Below are 18,630 nucleotides of genomic sequence, written 5' to 3' on the forward strand. Positions count from 1 at the left end.
GCTGCTAAGTCAACCCGAGGCAAGCCCAGGCGGCGAGAGCTTCTGACAAGTGCCATCTCCAGGGCAGGCCGCGTGGGACCCTCCGAGGCTCCGTCACTGACTGACACGGGCTGCCCCAAGTCACCCCAAAAGCCTGAGGTGGCAACTATCAATCACACACAGTCCCTGCACCCAACACAAGCAAAATCACAAAGAAGAAAACAGGGTCAATTTAACGTCGTAAATAATATATTACGTTTTTATAATGTAAGTACTATATGTGATTTTTTCCCTCTGCCAAAACTAGAATTTTTCTTATTTCCTTTGAAAACAAATCCGTACAACGTTAACACGTTTGCTGAACCCTCCTCTCCCTGGCCCCTCTGCCTTATCATCTGTCAGCACTATTTCTTGAGCCAATGGCCACGTTAAATAACAGTCTGGTTATTCCACGAGGGAAAAAAACACATGTTAAAATAAAAGGCAAAACACTCCATTAAAAATGAACTGTTCAGAGGGCGCCTGGGTGGCTCAGGTGGTTAAATGCCTAACTGATGTCAGCTCAGGTCGTGATCCCAGGGTTGTGGAATTGAGCCCCATGTCGAGTTCCTCACTGAGCGTGCAGCCTGCCTGAGATTTCTCTCCCTCTCTCTGCCCCTACCCTGCTTGCACTCTCACACTCTAAAATTTAAAACAAAAATTTTAATTAAAAATAAAAACGTACGACAGAGTGGCCAATGGTCTGCAGAGCAACATGCCTAAGTTTTACTGTGACTCCTGCGACACATACCTCACCCATGACTCTCCGTCTGCGAGAAAGACACACTGCAGTAGTAGGAAACACAAAGAGAATGTGAACGATCCACTATCAGAAATGGATGCAAGAGCGAGCCCAGAGCCTGATGGACAGAGCAACTGCTGCACTTCAGCAAGAAAAGGTTCCTCCTGCTCCACTCTCTGTCCTCCGCCTGCAGGAGCAATGATCCCACCTCCCCCTCGTCTCCCGGGTCTTCTTTGCCCTGGTATGACGCCAGCACCCCATATGGGGGGCCCTCCTCCTCCTGGGATGATGCCAGTGGGACCCGCTCCTGGAATGAGGCTGCCTATGGGAGGCTACATGCCAATGACGCCTGGGGCCCCCAATGATGAGACCTCCCCCGCCCGTCCCACGATGATGCCCACTCGGCCAGGAATGACCTGACCAGACAGGTAAGGAGAGACAGAAACCTCCTTATATCCATTTCATATTACTTGTTCTACTTCACCAGGAGATCATGGTGCTGTGACTCTGGGTGTTTTCTAACAGCATGACAAGGAAGACTTGCTCCTCCTTCTTAACAAACAGAGAATAGTTTTTCCAAGGGAGTAGCGGGACACAAAAAAAAAAAAAAAAAAAAAAAAAGCAATTTTCATTTGTATTGTCAGATGTGAAAATAAAATTGTCAACTGTTTTAAATAATAAATAGATAGATAGATAGATAAATATAAAAATGTGCTAGGAATTTACCCAAGGGATACAGGAGTGCTGATGCACAGGGGCACTTGCACCCTAATGTTTACAGCAGCACTTTCAACAATAGCCCAATTATGGAAAGAGCCTAAATGTCCATCAACTGATGAATGGATAAAGAAGATATGGTTTATATATACAATGGAATACTACTTGGCAATGAGAAAGAATGAAATCTGGCCATCTGTAGCAACGTGGATGGAACTGGAGAGTGTTATGCTAAGTGAAATAAGTCACACAGAGAAAGACAGATACCATATGTTTTCACTCTAATGTGGATCCTGAGAAACTTAACAGAAGACCACGGGGGGGGGGGGGGGGAGTTACAGAGAAGGAAGGAGGCAAACCATAAGAGACTCTTAAATAAAACATCTGAGAATAAACTGAGGGTTGATGGGGGGTGAGAGAGAGGGGAAAGTGGGTGATGGGCACTGATGAGGACACCTGTTGGGATGAGCACTGAGTGTTGTATGGAAACCAATTTGACAATAAATTTAATATTAAAAAATAAAAATAATCATTCAAAAAATAAATAAAATATAAAAATAAAAACGAACTGTTTAGATCTCCCCACTGAAGACAATTCCTACTCATCACTGTAACTACTTAATCCATCTCCAAAGAGAACAATGTTTACAACGTTTCAAAGAAAGAAACAAGTAACACAACACTCCAAGGCGGAAACAGCATGGCCAGAGGGCAAGTGGCGTCCTCCTGGCGACTCCGGCCACAGTGCATCCCCAGCTCCGCGCTATCCGGCACCGTGTCCGCCCACGTGAGAGCACAGGGCCAGGCTGAGTGACCCCTCGGCTCTCCTGCAACGGAAGCAAGGAGAAGGCTACCCGAGGCCTCTGTGTGACCAGAAACGGTGTTGGGCTGAAGGGAACAACTACATCCGAACGGAAAAAAGCTAACTGAAGACTTTATGGTCTAAATCCACCCATCCTTCTTCTCAATATGCAACCTGTTGTCAACCACCTACCTTTACCTCCTTGAAGATGACGTCACACACACTGACTTACACAGTTTACCTTACGTTTGTTTATTTAATTCATTTAGTTTTGAGAGAGAGAGAGAGACAGAGCAGGGGAGGGGCAGAGAGGGAGGGGAAGAGAGAGACTCCCAAGCAGGCTCCGCACTGCCAGCACAGAGCCTGACGTGGGGCTTCAATTCACTACCTGTGAGATCATGACCTGAGCCGAAACCAAGACCCTGACACTCAACCGACTGAGCCACCAAGGCGTCCCCAGTTCAGCTTACGTGAAAGACAGACTCGTGGTCTAAAACTTATAAAACGTTAAGAAACGTGACCTAATTGTATAGTTTTTAAATACTGATGGCCAACGTTTACTAGCTGTGGAAAGGGGGGCGAGAACATACATGCACACATATATAAACAGGGAACTTCACTTTCGACACTGTCCTCTGTTCAGGCTTCCAGAACAAAACACCGAGACCGGGCAGCCAGGATCAAGGTGCGGCCTATTCGGTTTCCGGTGCAAGCCTTCCCAGCCTGTCATTACATCCTCACATGGCAGCTCCCAGGTACAGCAGGGAAGGGAAACACATGCAAGCTCACTGGTGTCTGAGGAAGGACACTGATGCTATGCCAACAGAACCCCGGCCTCAGTACCTCACTTCCAAATACAGCCACACTGGGGGGCAGTTAGGGCTTCAAACTCTAAAGGGGGATCACAAACATCCAGTCTGTAAGACCATATAAATTTGGGGGTGCCGGGGAAGCTCAGTCGGTTGAGCATCTAACTTCGGCTCAGGTCATGATTTCGCAGTCTATGGGTTCCAGCCCCACACCAGGCTCTGTGCTGACAGCTCAGAGCCTGGAGCCTGCTTCAGATTCTGTGTCTCCCTCTCTCTCTCTCTGCCCTCCCCACCTCGCACTCTCCCTCTATCAAAAATAAGTAAACATTTAAAAAAAATTTTTTTCTTAAGAGACCATATAAATTTGGCCTAAACTTTGCAAGTGTCCAGAACCCTACAACATACCCCAAGTGGCGCTTTCATGGTAAGTAAAGGTGCTGCTTACAGTGGTGTCAGCAACAGGCTGGGGCGTTGGCAGCTGGACGGCGTATCTCCAAATGTGGGCGGTCTGATCTCCAGAAGCTGAGGACAGAAATCAGGGCACAATTACCCACAGTGCACACCAGGTATAAGATGCTTTCTGCTAGGTTCTGGCCAAGCGTCCTCAGACTTCTGTAACTCAATGATCGAGAGCTGCTTCTGAGACTGCGTGATGCTGCTGACAACAGGCTAAATGCACACAATTAAGATGGTGGTTAAAAATACCCCCTCCTTTCATTTTACGGTGAAAAGCTGTGAAGGTTCAGGCAACACTTACAAGTACAGGTTATCCTGTCCATCTATCGAAGCTAAGTAAACCGAACAGTACCTCAGAAAAGTGGAGCCCCACACAAATACGTCCTCCCCTGCGCCCAACATCAGTGGGCTCACAGCCTGCTGGGCCCCGCGGGTCTGGGGCCTTACTGCCACCGGCCAGGTGTGCCAGGTGCTGTGCACATGGGAGAGAAGGGCCGGGGAAGGGCACACAGACGTGCAGGGCGGGCATCTCCAGCTGCCCTCACAAGGTACTGTCTGAACCTCGCTTCCCTCTGTGGCTAAGAGGTTCCCCAAAGCGGCCACGTGTGGACAGTGGCACATTTCTCAAGTTGTCAGACGAGCTCACTGCCTGCCCTGCTAGCTCTCCTGCCCCGCGTGCAAACCTCCATCGAGCATGCCTCTCCCCTGCCTCCTCACCCCAACTCTGGCCATCACCGGTCTCCCCCACCCTCCCCCCTCGCCCCAACTCTGGCCATCACTGTTCCCCCCCACCCTCCCTCCTCACAATCACTCACCGATTTCATGAAGTGGAAAATTCTCACCTACTTTATTCCCCACGTGTTTACTTGGGCATCAACTAGCTGTGGTCAAGGCCTGTGCAGACCCACCATATTCTGCTCACATGGAAAAGCACCTGATTGGCCCCACTCTCACCCTCTACCCCAGGGTCAGCAGAATCTGGCCCACGGGCCACAGCCACAGCCACTCACCCGTGCACTACCTCTCCTGCTTTCACACTAACACAGCTGAGTGGTTGTGACATGGACCATGTGGCTGTCAAAGATGAGAACATTTAGTTACGATAATTTACAAAAAAAGCTTGCTGACCTCCACTCTCTCTAAACATTTACCCCTCGAGATTACTGTCAGTGTCCCCCAAAGTCACAGCAGTCTTCAGACAATTTTACTGGAAGACTCCTCAGTTCAACAATGAAGCTGTTGTACAAACTACTACATAAAATCACGGCAAAACCACGCGGCCACCACTGAGGAGCGCCCAGAAAGGAGGAAAAACGTTGGTCCTGCAGACTGCCGTGACCTGGGCTACTGTTTCTGCCCTCCTCTGTTACAGATGCACGCAGGATTAGGAACTCGCAGTAATGACAGGTGTTCAGAAAACCAAGTTCCCTCTGTGGTGCGAGCAAAAAGTGGGCAACCACCAAGGGCTTCACAAAAACCAGCTCAGGGTGGGTCACATGCAGTCTCCCGGGAGAGCCAAGCTCACCTGACAATACACTACAGGTGAAGCAAGTGCCACTTGATGTGTCCTCCTTCCTCCATTCCTCAAGTATTTCACAAAATGATGACCTGACTTTTACGGAAGGGACCAACGAGAAAGGAACGACTATGGCTATTTTTAAATTATCTATAACTTTCTTCAATAAAGAAGAAAAAGATCAACATACCAGTAAGAGCCAACTGCTCTGATGGATGAAACTTGATAGAATTTACTGCAAAACAAAAACATGACAAAACAGGTATAAAATAACGACATACCATCAACGTTTCTCATAACAACATGCATTACAAGGTAACTTTAAGAATTAAAAAAACTTAATGGGGCGCCTGGGTGGCGCAGTCGGTTGAGCGTCTGACTTCAGCCAGGTCACAATCTCGCGGTCCGTGAGTTCGAGCCCCGTGTCAGGCTCTGGGCTGATGGCTCGGAGCCTGGAGCCTGTTTCCGATTCTGTGTCTCCCTCTCTCTCTGCCCCTCCCCAGTTCATGCTCTGTCTCTCTCTGTCCCAAAAATAAAATAAAAAACGTTGGAAAAAAAAAAAAAAAAAGAATTAAAAAAAACTTAATTTCAATATTAGATCCTCCCACCCAATTAACCTAAGAATAAATGCAGAGATGCATGAAAAACTCACTGAACATGAATGATCAAATTACTGACATATAAGACATACAGAAAAACAACACTAATAATCTACTTCTTTCTGTAGACAAGGAAGTCCTCTCGAGTGAAAAATGAATCAGGATGAAAGAGAAACCATACTTATGACAACAGATGGGGACAGACCACAGCAGGGACACTGTTTACTCCCCACCCTCCCTCCCGTCCCATTCCAGGAGACCCCGGGAGCAGAGGCGGCAGGCCTCGCCAGCTCGGAGAGAGTCAGGATCCACACGGACGGTCCCCTCCTCCAGCTGTGGGAGGACCGAGGTGCTTCGCAGGAAGAAGGAGCAGGAGTGGGGTGCACAGAAGAAGGAGCCAGAGTGTGCAGAGGCCGGAGCCTGGCTGCTGGGACCACCCTGCGAGGGAGCCAGCACTCACACCCACACAGCGAACACACGACAGGACAGAGTGCACAGAAAGTTCCAGAAAATGAAGCAAGTTCTTTCAGAAAGATTCCGCCAGCTACACCGCTGGGAATTCTCTTTTCCTGAGGAAATGAAAAGTCCAGCGAGTGTAGACTAAGGGTAAGTGTGGGAGGAGCAGGTGGACACCACAGCCTCCTCAGCACCGGCAGCAAGCTGTCATGACCCTGTGCACATGCACGCACACACATGCACACACGGCAGGACGCTCCTAGGGCCAGGAGCAAGCGGCAAGCTCCGTGGCCACCTCTCACCTCGACGTCCCTGCAAACCTCAACGCGCCACCAGTGCCACAGGTGGCCCTCACGGCCGTGACACATGCTTCATGAAAGAGCACGTGCGGAGCACTCGGCCGGGAACCCGGCACACAGCAGGCGCTTCACGACTGTCACAGCTGCAACATGCACACCGTGCGCCAGCTCACCGAAGGGACGGCGCCACTGAACGGGGACGTGCAGGCCCGTGCGCACAGGTGCCGCCCGGCAGGGGGCGGGCTGCAGCAAAACTGAGCCCCGTCCCCCGGCAGAGGGTCTGCTGACCGTGGCTGAGGCAGAACAGGAAGGTGAGCCCTGCCAGCACCTTCTCCAAAGATGTGCAGCACCCCCAACACGAGGCTAACTCAATTCCCAGAGGCCACACCGGGAGCAGAAAGGGAGAGGCCACCAGAGACCAATGTTCTTCACAGCAAGCTTCAGAGGCACCCGATCTTTAAATGGTTTGTGTGCCTAACTTTACCACAAACATAAAAGAACAACAGGAAGAAGCACCATCCCCCGCACAAGAGGGCTCTACTTGGGGGTCGGGCAGGGGCAGCCACAAAGCCCAGCACGTGACTCTTGAGGCAGAGGGGACGAGGCACAGGGGACGAGGGTCCTCTGTTCAGGTGATGCCAGCACGAGGCAGGACACACACGGCAAACCACCTGGCACTCCCTTCAGGTTAACGGGACCTTGGCCACGTCATCGCAACACCACCTAGTGGAAAGACCAAAGCCAGGACACGAGCAATGCAGACACGGTGTCTGTGAGGACAGCACCCCAGAAGGGAAGGCCAGACATCAGCGCTCCACCTCCCGTCACCCAGCCTCCTGACGCCCAGGGCGGTGTGCACCCCACGTGCTGGGGCAGGAGGACACGGGTGAGAGGTGCGCAGGGTGGCTGGTGAAGAGCTAGGTGTCCAGGCCGTCCAGCGAGAGGGGAAGCTCCAGGGAAGGGACAACAAAGGAACAGAGATGCCGCACCGAGTATGGCCACCGGAAAGGCACGTCACACAGGAGCACAGGGATGAGTCAGGGATGGATGCAGAAACCAGGCAGAAGAAAAAACAAGGCACGTTACAAGCAGCTGTGAACAATACACACATAGCCATGAGTAACGAGAATTGTGCTGTCACCACTTGGTGAGGACAAGACTGGAGGACCTCATCCGAGGCAAGGGAGACAGCCCTCCTTCCAGCAGGAGGAAGCACTTGTCTAAAACTCCAACACTCAGAAATAATAAAATAGGCTATTTCGAAAAACGGAAGAAGGGCGTGCCCGGCTGGCTCTGCTGGAGGAACGTGTGACTCCTGATCTCAGGGTCGTGAGTTTGAGCCCCACAATGGGGTAGAGACTACTTGAAAAATGAAAGAAAAGAGCAGAATACGTAATGCTGTCGACACTAGTTCCCTTCAGGGAAGTGAAATGGAGTAGAGGGCAGGGAGCAAAGTGCTGTAACTGTCTACACGGGCTGGCTAATACCCTCTGAATTTTCCGATGATGTGCACGTGTTTCGTTTTATAAACGCTTTCAAGGAATAAACATGCGGAGGAAACAAGCCACAGTGCCTCCCTGCGCCGTGAGCACTGCCTCCCCCGCCTGGGCACCATCCCGCAGTGGACTGAAGACACATGCTGAGGGACCCCGTGGGAACGAAACCCCAAAAAAGGGGAAAGTGTGGGTCACAGCCCAGACAGGACAAGATGCGTCCCCCACCCAGGGAAGGGCTAGCACCCAAGCCCAAGAAGCGGAGGGCAGGCACACCCGGGCCGTCTACGAAGGGCAGGGGTGCGGCGGTGGCTGGGCAGGGGAGAGTGAACGAGGAAGCAGCCGACAGGCACCGGAGTGGAGGGCGTGCCAGGAGGAGGGAAGCACAGCAGGCGCCCGGAGGGAAGTGAGAGAGACGCGGTAGGACACAAGGGAGCATGCAGGGGCGGCTCACAGGAGGGGATGAGCGGCCGTACCGGCGGCGACAGGAGGTGCGGCAGGAAGCCCGGGATACACAGCATCCCTCCCTGGGCCCTGACATGTGCAGAGCACACGCCGAAAGAGAACCTCTAAAACGAGTACACGATCGCAGACGATGTCCACACTTCAGTTCCAAAGCTGTCGACAGGTGGCTTTCTAGGCGCCCGTATATGAAGCGCAGACAGGTCCTGCTCTGCATGCAGGGCAGCAGAGCGGTCCCTTCCTGAGGCTCCCTGCCAGAGGCGGCACGCCCGTCGCGAGGGCCCAACCGGTGGGCAGCCAGGTCAGTGCCCTCCCAGCACAAGGCACAGCCCGCCCCGGAGCACTCACCTGACCCCACGTGGCCTGAGTACTTGACGAGGCACCGCCCTGTCTCTATGCTCCACAGCAGGGCCGTGTGATCTGCAAGATCCAAAGAACAGGAGTGACTGACCCACCACCAATTCTACAGTCTTCAAATGAAAGTGAGAAGTTACATTACCACTAGTATCTCTTCCGACTCTAGATCAGAAACCGCGTTTCCAAGACAGGAGAAGTGGGTGACCTGTCCCGGGTCAAGGGGGTGGCAAACAGATACCCAGGGACTTGGGACTCATGGCACATGGTCACACTGACTGCACCTCGCCAGGGCCCTTCTAACCCATCACAGCTTCACTGTTTTGTTGAATTAACACTTTCCAGATCATCACACAGTAAATAAATGCAAAACTCCAGTTACAAATTATTTGAGATCATACGTATGTGTTTGGGCCTTTCCTCTTACATAATAGAAAATCTGAAAAATAAATGTCAATTATCCAAACGAGATCTCAGAGATACCAGAAACAGACCCTTTCATTCTTTCTTTTTAACTGTAAGGGAATTTCTAAAACACTGGGGAGTGCTCACAAGTGAACATAATTTTAAACAAGTCAACTTTCTTCATTCATGGTTCTATCTGCTGTAAAATTTTCTACTTCTATTAAAAAGCAGATCAGGGGCACCCAGGTGGCTCAGTCAATTAATCTTCTGATTCTTGATCTCGGCTCAGGTCATGATCTCACAGTTTGTGGGATCAAGCCCATATCAGGCTCTGTGTTGACAGCATGGAGCCTGCTTGGGATTCTCTCTCCTTCTCTCTCTGCCTCTCACTCACTCTCTCTAAATAAATAAATAAACTTTTTCAAAAACAAAACAAAGCAGAATCTAGTGAGGCACCTGGGTGGCTCAGTCAGTTGAGTGTCCGACTTCGGCTCAGGTCATGATCTAAGGTTCATGACTTCAAGGCCGGCATCAGGCTCTCTGCTATCAGCACACAGCCTGCTTCAGATCCTTTCTCCCTCTCTGTCGTTGTCCCTCTCCCCACTCTCTCTCGCTCTCAAAACTAACTTAAAGAAGAAAAAAAAAAAGCACAATCTACTAAGTACCTGGAAAAATCATTTTCAATAAGTGAGCACCATTTTTAACCTCAGTAATTTTGGTCGGAAAGGGTATTATTAGGTTACGCACCTTGGATAGCTTTCAAAACCTATCTTTTCTTTAATGAGAAAAAAGGGTCTCTAACACCTGCCCCAGGAGTCCCACAGGCTAAAAGGGCTGCCAGCACCCATGCCTCCACCTAAATCCTAGAACAGCTAGCCCCCTTCAGAGACCGCACAGCCCTTCCCTGGGCCGTACCTCACAACTCAAGCAGACACACGCTCGACTGTAACAAGAAAGTACCTCGCCTGTTCAAAAGACAATCTACCTTATGCTGCCGTAAACACAGGTAGCGCAATCACAGAGCCAGCACCTGCTCACCTGGACACCTGACGTCACAGCTGCCGACAGCAGCAAGGCCTGACGGAGCACAACAAGGCCAAGTGCTTTGGTTTCAAGGACTGTTCGGCCTCCCACCAGCTTCCAGGGCCAACTCTGCCACCCACCCCGCAGGGAGTCATCTGCACCGGCTGTCACGCCCGACAAGCAGAGCGACTGGCTGTGGACTTACCGGCAGACGCGGTGCCCAGCACCACGGGCTGTGTCCTCGCCACACTGACGTCCCAGATGCCATCCCTGTGGCCAATGTACTCCTTCACGAGCTGGCACACGGCCCTCGACGTGGTGGTCTTGAAGCTGGAGACGATCTAAAACCGTGACGGGAAGGAGCACTGTAGACGATTTACTGACCGAATGTTTTTAAGTTAAAAAAGGTAAAACGGAAAAAGATGTGTTGAACGTCATACACCCCTGAACAGGATATTTAAAGCATTAAGGGCACACAACAAAAACGCAAACAGCAGCATCCCTCCAGCTGGGTGTCACAAAGCAACAACGAAGGCCGTCCTAAGGCCTCAGAAGACCCCCGACCCCCCACAAACCACGTATGTCCTCCCGTGACGAGGAAGAGGGGCCTATTTACACACTGCGAGTGTCTTCCACAAATCCAAACCAGCAGACAAAATTTCCAAATTCTTTAAAAAAAAAAAAAAAAAAAGCTACCAGGACATGAAGAAGCCAGGAAAGTATACCCACACCCTTAACACTACCTTTTATTACTGGGGAACTTTCATTTTTTCCCATTTTTGGTCATTTACACCAACCACGTATTATCAGGAGGAAAAGAGCCCAAGGTGGGGAGGAATCCAAAGACGACACTTCTAACAGATGAGGTTTGTCCAACAGTGTTTATTGCGCGCGTGCTCGGTGCCGGCGCTGCGCCAGGAGACACACACAGAGCGACAGCAGGCCCTGGCCTCGGGCAGCTCACAGTCTGACGGGAACAGACAGGAGAACCACAAAGGTGCACACGAGGTGAGGCATCGTCTCGTACGATACACACGGCAAACAAGTCTCACTTTCTCTTACAAGGAAAAATAGAAAGTGCGTGAGCAAGAAACTAATTAAACACAAACAACTCTTCAGAGTTTGCTTTTTAAACTGTTCTCAGAGAAAAGGAATGGTTTTTCAGCTTTTAAGCAAATCAGAATAATGGAAATTAATCAGAATAATGACACTGTAAAATCAAACGAAAAAGAAAAATCAGTGGTGTTAAACAGCTATTTGGAACACGGATTTGGCGAAGCCCTGAAAATGAATCAAAGTTCATTCTTATTTAGTATAAACACATTACAACACAGTCCACTCTTCCGTCAATTCGGGTATGAACGTTCAAACCATCCTCCGCTGCAGAGAGCGACTAGAAATGTTTATGAAGACGGACTCTTCCGGCAGTAATACCGACAGGCTCCATCTGACTCGGTCTGCATTTTACCAAAGGACTTGCACAAACACAAACTCCTCGTCTTCTTTTTCCTTCTGAAAGCCCCTCCCCCACCCACACTAGCAGAACCGTCCCTCCCAACACAGAAAAGGGCTTTTGCTGGAGCAAGGTGCCATTCGGATGTTCAAGAACGCAGTGGTTAGGAACGTGCACAGCTTGCCCCACAGGAAGTGGCAGTACGGTTCAGTTTCCAAGCCTTCTGCTGTGTGTGACACAGACTTCACTGTGAGGAGAAATGAGCTAGTGGAACCACACTCCTCCCTCACCCACCCCGCTCGGACAGGAACCACACAAGGTCACCACTCAATACTCATGGCAACCGCATTTCTGGCGGAATTCTGGAAGCAGAGCACATGCAGCTCATCAACACCGTAACAAATCACATCACGTGTTGCTTCCAAATGCCCACTACACTCTGAATACCTATTAACTCTTTGTTTTTAAAAATGCTGACCCCTTCACTACTGCGAAGAGGCCCCACAAAAGACTGAATTACTCAGTGTTCATGACAGAGAAGCACAACAAAATGACAAAGTGATGCTTACACCTGTCACCCTAATTATCGTTCTCATTAACATACAATCTAAACTACTCCAACAAGACCAGAAAGGGCTTTTTTCACAATGCGAGCTATTATCTTTGTAAAAACACGTGTGAACATTTTCACAAGTTTCTCTAACGTTAGACGGTCAGGCATCCCTCCCGACAGACACCAGCGACCTGTCCTCAGCCGCCCAGGAAGGGAAGACCTCTTGGTTGCTGAACACACGTGCGTTTCCCACCATCCCACCATGTACACACTACTTGCCTTTCAGGGCTGAGTCAGGAGGCAAGTAACGAGGCCTCCTTGCTGCACACGCACTCAGTGTTACTGCCAAGAATACACACTACAGCACGGATCAGAATGTATTCTGGGATCAGATTCATTCTTCAACCTTCAGGTAACATCTTACGTTATTATTCTTCAATGTGCACAATAAAGATCATTGATATGTTTCTTATACACTGAGATAAGTTTCTAGTATCTAAAACAAAGGGCACTTTATATCTAAAACGTTTTTTTTTTAAAGCAGAGTATTATTATATATAACCTTCCCTTTGTCCAAATCTTGTATTTTACTATTCCTAGTAAGGGACAACTTTATACAATCTGTTCATCTTCTACTTCAGAAATGGTCAGAAAGTTTCTGAATTCTAAGACCATATACATTGTACACATAAGCTGTGTCCACAAGAATAAACAATATAATTTAAGATAATATAACAAGAAGACGAGCAAGAACATAGTCTCACAATACATTTCAAAGAAAACTCTGATGTTAATTTATTAAAAACTTAGAAACTAATAAGCTAGATAATACATAACAACAAAATTTTTTTAACTAAGCACTTATACTCTGGAGTTATCAAAGGAAACACAAGAAAATGTAATCAATGTTTGTATTTTTTAAATAACAAAGTTTTCCAATAAGCAGAAACAGCAGCAAGACTGGATCTGCTTTATTACTTGTAGTTAATCTCGCTGGGGATGTCATGCTACATAACTTGAAGCTCAAAGGGACGAACTGGAAAAACAGTTGACAGTAACTATGCCATCACAGCAGACTCACCACAAATTTCAACTTTTCCCTCAGGTTTAGCAAAAGGAATGTACATTCATTAAGGCTGGGTAACTAATTTATCTTCTGTATATTCAAAATGCTTCAAAGTAAAAACGCACATAGAATTACTTCAAAATATTACTTCACAGCAGTACTCCCTCACAAACTTATTCCCAAATAATTAAATCCTTGCCACTTTAAGAGGGTCAGAACAAGATTATTTTTAAAGAAGTAAAATACCACATACGTCCCTATTTGCCCTGGAGACAAGACCTTCACATCTGGATAATGCTCAGAAAATGAGAGAAAAACAGTGGGTGGCGGAAAACGTGCCTGTGGTGCACTGCATTACTCCATTACCTTTCTCCAAATTCAGAGCCTCTGTATCAAGCCAAATAACAATACAAAATGTATTTTCCCTCCAAAAAGACACTGTAGCTACTAATGGGTATCTTTTACTCTCACAGGAACCAGGGCAAGGGAGTGTCTAGGTGTCCATATGCTGTGGCCATCTCACAGATCTAGGATATTCCCTTTAAAAATCAAAGTTTTCTAAACAGCAGAAGTTCCTCTTTCTCTGTTACATGTTTATAATTGGAAAATATGCAACTTCAGGTACACGTCCGCACACCTCAAATACCACATGAGCGGCCCGAGAGCCAGCGCCTTGCGTACCTTGCTGGTGGAGGCCTTGTAAGTGGTCTTCAGCTTCTGAGAAAGCTGGCTGGTGCTGTGGCTGGCTGCAGAGACAGAGAATCAACAGTCAGGGCCGCAGAGTTTCAGAGCTGGGACAGACTGGACAGCAAACCCCACCTCTCACTGCCAACAGGAAGACAGTGAAACCCGAGGGTCCATCTGTCCACGCTGGCATGGAGGTGACAGCACAGCTGGAACAAGACGCCAAGCTTCCTGGCACCCCTCTCCGCCTCACCCGCCCCCACCCACACCTGACTACGGACCCCAAGCACTGCTGACCGCAGCAAGCAAACAAACCCACGTCCTTCATGAAATCCCAAATCTCCCCCACATGTCACGTGTCAGCAGTCCTGTCGGGAGCGCTCACCCTTACCTTTTGTTTTGAGCTGGCCCTTACTCAGTTCCGCCCCATCGATCGCTTGTCCTTCGGCAGCTAAACGTTCATTAAGAGTCTCAATCTCCCTACGCACTGGGAATAAAAAGGTTTTTTCAAAAAGGTAAGACGTGAACTTTTATGTTGAAACATATTCACCACTTCCAAAACTTGAGGGTGTAAAAATATTATGTGTAAGTATTATCTAAACACAGACATGAATAATACCCTAATATTAGGTTCACAGACTTCTCAAAATACTTGCGACACCTCTCACACACTGAGAACCACTGCTCTCCCTACACTGGCAAGACTGCGCCCCCAGGGCTCGCGGGCAGGGCTCCTGGACCTCAAGGTAGGACATCTCCTTTGTCCTTTATTCTATACACTTAAAAACATGTTCCTGATACTATCCAAAATTCAGTGAAATGTTTACAGTCTAGCCGAGAACACTGAAATTGGGAGGAAAAGCATACAACAAAACATAACTATGGCTGCGTGGGGCCACAGAGCGCCAAGTAAGGATTATATGTAACAAAGATTAAAAATCTGGGGCGCTTGGGTGGGTCAGCTGGTTAAGCGTCCGACTTTGGCTCGGGTCACGATGTCGCGGTTCGTGGGTTTGAGCCCTGCGTCAGGCTTTGTGCTGGCAGCTCAGAGCCTGGAGCCTGCTGAAGAATTGTCTCCTTCTCTCTGTGCCCCTCCCCCGCTCATGTTCGTTCTCTCTCAAAATAAATAGACATTAAAAAAAGAATTAAAAAGGGGCGCCTGGGTGGCGCAGTCGGTTGGGCGTCCGACTTCAGCCAGGTCACGATCTCGCGGTCTGAGTTCGAGCCCCGCGTCAGGCTCTGGGCTGATGGCTCGGAGCCTGGAGCCTGTTTCCAATTCTGTGTGTCTCCCTCTCTCTCTGCCCCTTCCCCGTTCATGCTCTGTCTCTCTCTGTCCCAAAAATAAATAAAAAACGTTGAAAAAAAAAAAATTAAAAAAAAAAAAAAGAATTAAAAAAAAAAGAATTAGTTTGAAAAAAATTGAAGGAGAGTCACAAAAGTCTCAGAACCACAGGGAAAGAATGAAGAGGAAGGTCATCGGTCATCAAGAAGGCGATCAGCAGACACCTGTGCCTATGCTCTCCTCCGGAACAGGTCTGCGGGACCAGGGCTGTCTTCCAGCCACAATGTTGAGGAATGACACGTGGCCAAGGAACAGGATTCAGCCGAGGGCACAAGCCACTACAGCGAGGCAGCAGGACCATGACCTGGCCACACATCCCCCCCAAGCCAGGCTGTGCACCTGCCAGGACGATGTACCCTCTACTCAGGCTATGGTGAGACGAAGGGGCCAGGTCAGGTGACAGAGAGGGTAAGGGCAAAGGCTCTGAGCAGACCTTACAGAGGCAGGGCGCCACCAAAGCCAGGCAGCATGAGACTGTGTCAACTCAAAGTACATCCAGCAGTAGTCATTTGCAATCCTACAGTTTTTCTTGAACAAACTACATGAGTTCATAAAATATTAATAAGGCCTTACATCACAACAGAAACTCAACAATGCTTTGATCATTACAGCTGATACTTTTTTATTTAAGAGACAGAGAAGAGAGAATAAGCAGAGGAGAGGGGCAGAGGAAGAGAGTGAGCGAGACACAGATTCTTTTTTTTAAGTTTATTTCTGAAAGAGAAAGAGAGAGCTCAAGTGGGGTAGGAGCATAAAGAGAGAGAGAGAGAGAGAGAGAGAGAGAGAGAGAGAGAGAGAGAATCCCAAGCAGGCTCCACACTGTCAGCACCGAGCCCAAAACATGGCTCAAACCCAAGAACCGGGAGATCATGACCTGAGTCGAAATCAGACGCTCAACCAATGGAGCCAGCCAGAAGCCCCTATACTGCTTGATTCTTTAAGCAAATGAAGGCACTGCTTCTATAAAAAAAATCTAAGAATAAAAACTAAAGCCCAGCTAATTTAAAAACTATTTTGATTTGGGGCGTCTGGGTGGTCAGTAGGTTAAACGTCCAACTCCTGTTGGTTTCGACTCAGATCACGATCTTCCGGTTCATGAGTTGGAGCCCCACGTCAGCCCATGTGTTCACAGTGCAGAGCCTGCTTGGGATATTCTCTCTGCCCCTCCCCAGCTCGTGCGCACACACTCTCTCTCTCCAAAATAAACAAATAATAGACAGATACTTCTGATTGACCTTTAAAATAAGTCGAAGAAATACTAAGAAATTCTCAAAATATAGTATATTTTAAAGGAAAACATGAATCAATAATTTCTCGATTTACAGTATACTTTGTATAGGGATAGTTATAGGAAGCGTTTGTTTTTCATAAAACCACCATCTGAATGAGCTAGTGTGGCCAGCAGAATGCTACCCACCCCAAAGGTAACCTGTGAGCACGTGAGCCCCATGGCTAAGGGGCCCTGCAGGTGTGACTACAGCGAGGGACCTCTGACAGGAAGGTCACCCTGCCTGGCCCAATGACCCAGCCTTCCCTCACGTCCTTAGGAATGGCTCAGAGATGCTCACCACTGAAGGCTTCGAAGACGGACGGTGGAAGGGCTTTGAGGCAAGGGGTGAGGCAGGCTCTAGACACCGTGACTCTGTCCTCACGATGCACAGAACTGAAAATCTGCCACAGTTCAAACAAGCAAAAGACAGACCCTCCCCCTCACCTCCAGAAGCACAGCCCTGCCAAGGCCTTGACCTGAGTCTGCTGGGAGGGGCCCCCCATAGTTCCCACCGGTGACTTGTAAGGTAATCAATCTGGGTCACTCGAAGCCACTATGTGTGTTACAGAACACAAAATGGATACAGTGGTGACCGTCTACCCAAAATTTTACAAAAGCTTATTAGGACAGAAGATACTCACATTCCAAGTTCTCAATGTAAAGGTTTTCAAACTCTCTCTCTATTTGACCAAACAGCTCCAAAAGTGTACTGCGAACCGAGGAAGGCAGCTTAGAATCCTGAAGAAAAAAAAGGAAGATTCTGTTTAAAATGAATGAATAAGAAACTCTTTTCCAAAGCGAATTCTCATTTCTCTTAAATTCTTATTTTATATATTATTTCTTATACGTAAAATGCTTACAGAACTCACAGTTCCACATTTCTACGTACGAAACTATGATGAAATGATATAAATGGCTATCCAGCATGATACAGGATTCAAGAACAAGCACTTCCTCAAAATAACGTAATTTTCCCTTTTACAAGGGAGGAAACAAGCCTACCTTATTCAAAAACCTCCACATTTGTAGAGAAAGAAGACAGTTCCCATAAATGCAGTTTCATCATGCACAGTCTTTAAAGTTCTACCGTGTGACATTCTAAATTAATCTTAATAAGCCACCTACTAACAGAAGAGCTTTTATTTGTTTTTGTTTTTGTTTTTTTTTAATTTTTTTTTTCAACGTTTTTTATTTATTTTTGGGACAGAGAGAGACAGAGCATGAACGGGGGAGGGGCAGAGAGAGAGGGAGACACAGAATCGGAAACAGGCTCCAGGCTCCGAGCCATCAGCCCAGAGCCTGACGCGGGGCTCGAACTCACGGACCGTGAGATCGTGACCTGGCTGAAGTCGGACGCTTAACCGACTGCGCCACCCAGGCGCCCCAGAAGAGCTTTTAGAGAGCTCTCCCATCCACGGTGCTTCAGACAAAATCCTGGACATCTCCTAACACCTACAAGACTGTGAGGAGGGAAACATGAGAAATCTGACCGGTAAGAGCAAACGGTGTCTGTTAAAGGAGAACATCCATGCGGTAAGTGTCAGGAGCACCACGCCACGCGTGCCTGCACGCCTGCCCCCGTGTTCTGCACAGCTGGAGTCTCCTCTACGCCTCATGGGAAGTCCATGAGCAGAAGCAACGCCTCTGCAGAAGTCTGAGGTACAAGTGACTGGGCAGCATCCCCGGCCCCACCCATGCTCACACACACGCACTTTCTGGACGCTGCTGGTCGTGGGGAGCCCACACAGTCTACACTACTCTCCTCTCCAGAGAGCACGGCCCGACGTGCTAGTTCGTGTGACCCCACACTCAGAGTATTTCCAGAAAGGAACTCGTAATGGTTCTAAAATGTTTCAGTACTTAATTGCCACCAATGTAAGTGACTTTTCAAGTTTCCGTGCAGCACAAACTTTCTGATGTTTAGTCAGTTGCAAATAAAAAAAGGACACACGATGTTTATTAAACTTCTCAGATTAAGTTCTCAGGAAGACAGAAATTCTAAGCAAAATGATCTCTAATGACATTAACATTTCAGCAATATGTTTTGAAATCACATAATGTTCCAGTGAATTTGAGAAGCCAATAAAAACTATATACGAAGCCATGTTTAA

At 48.4% G+C, this 18,630-nt stretch overlaps 1 protein-coding gene and 1 pseudogene across 9 annotated transcripts in view; one reads left to right on the plus strand and one right to left on the minus strand.

Moving 5' to 3' along the window:
- The window catches only part of WDR37 (WD repeat domain 37), a 79,873-nt gene that overhangs the window by 43,623 nt on the left and 17,620 nt on the right, over positions 1-18,630 (minus strand). For all 9 annotated transcript variants that reach the window (XM_058682035.1, XM_058682034.1, XM_058682033.1 and 6 more), the window contains 7 exons: positions 17,161-17,257; positions 14,299-14,394; positions 13,905-13,969; positions 10,357-10,492; positions 8,718-8,789; positions 5,251-5,295; positions 3,534-3,610 (listed from right to left, as the gene is read on the minus strand). In XM_058682035.1, coding sequence (XP_058538018.1) covers positions 3,534-3,610; positions 5,251-5,295; positions 8,718-8,789; positions 10,357-10,492; positions 13,905-13,969; positions 14,299-14,394; positions 17,161-17,257 — 588 coding nt within the window. The remainder of the gene's footprint in view (positions 1-3,533; positions 3,611-5,250; positions 5,296-8,717; positions 8,790-10,356; positions 10,493-13,904; positions 13,970-14,298; positions 14,395-17,160; positions 17,258-18,630) is intronic.
- On the plus strand, positions 531-1,192 carry LOC131483678 (U1 small nuclear ribonucleoprotein C-like; annotated as a pseudogene).

Source organism: Neofelis nebulosa, chromosome 8, assembly GCF_028018385.1.
Source record: "Neofelis nebulosa isolate mNeoNeb1 chromosome 8, mNeoNeb1.pri, whole genome shotgun sequence".
NCBI lineage: Eukaryota > Metazoa > Chordata > Mammalia > Carnivora > Felidae > Neofelis > Neofelis nebulosa.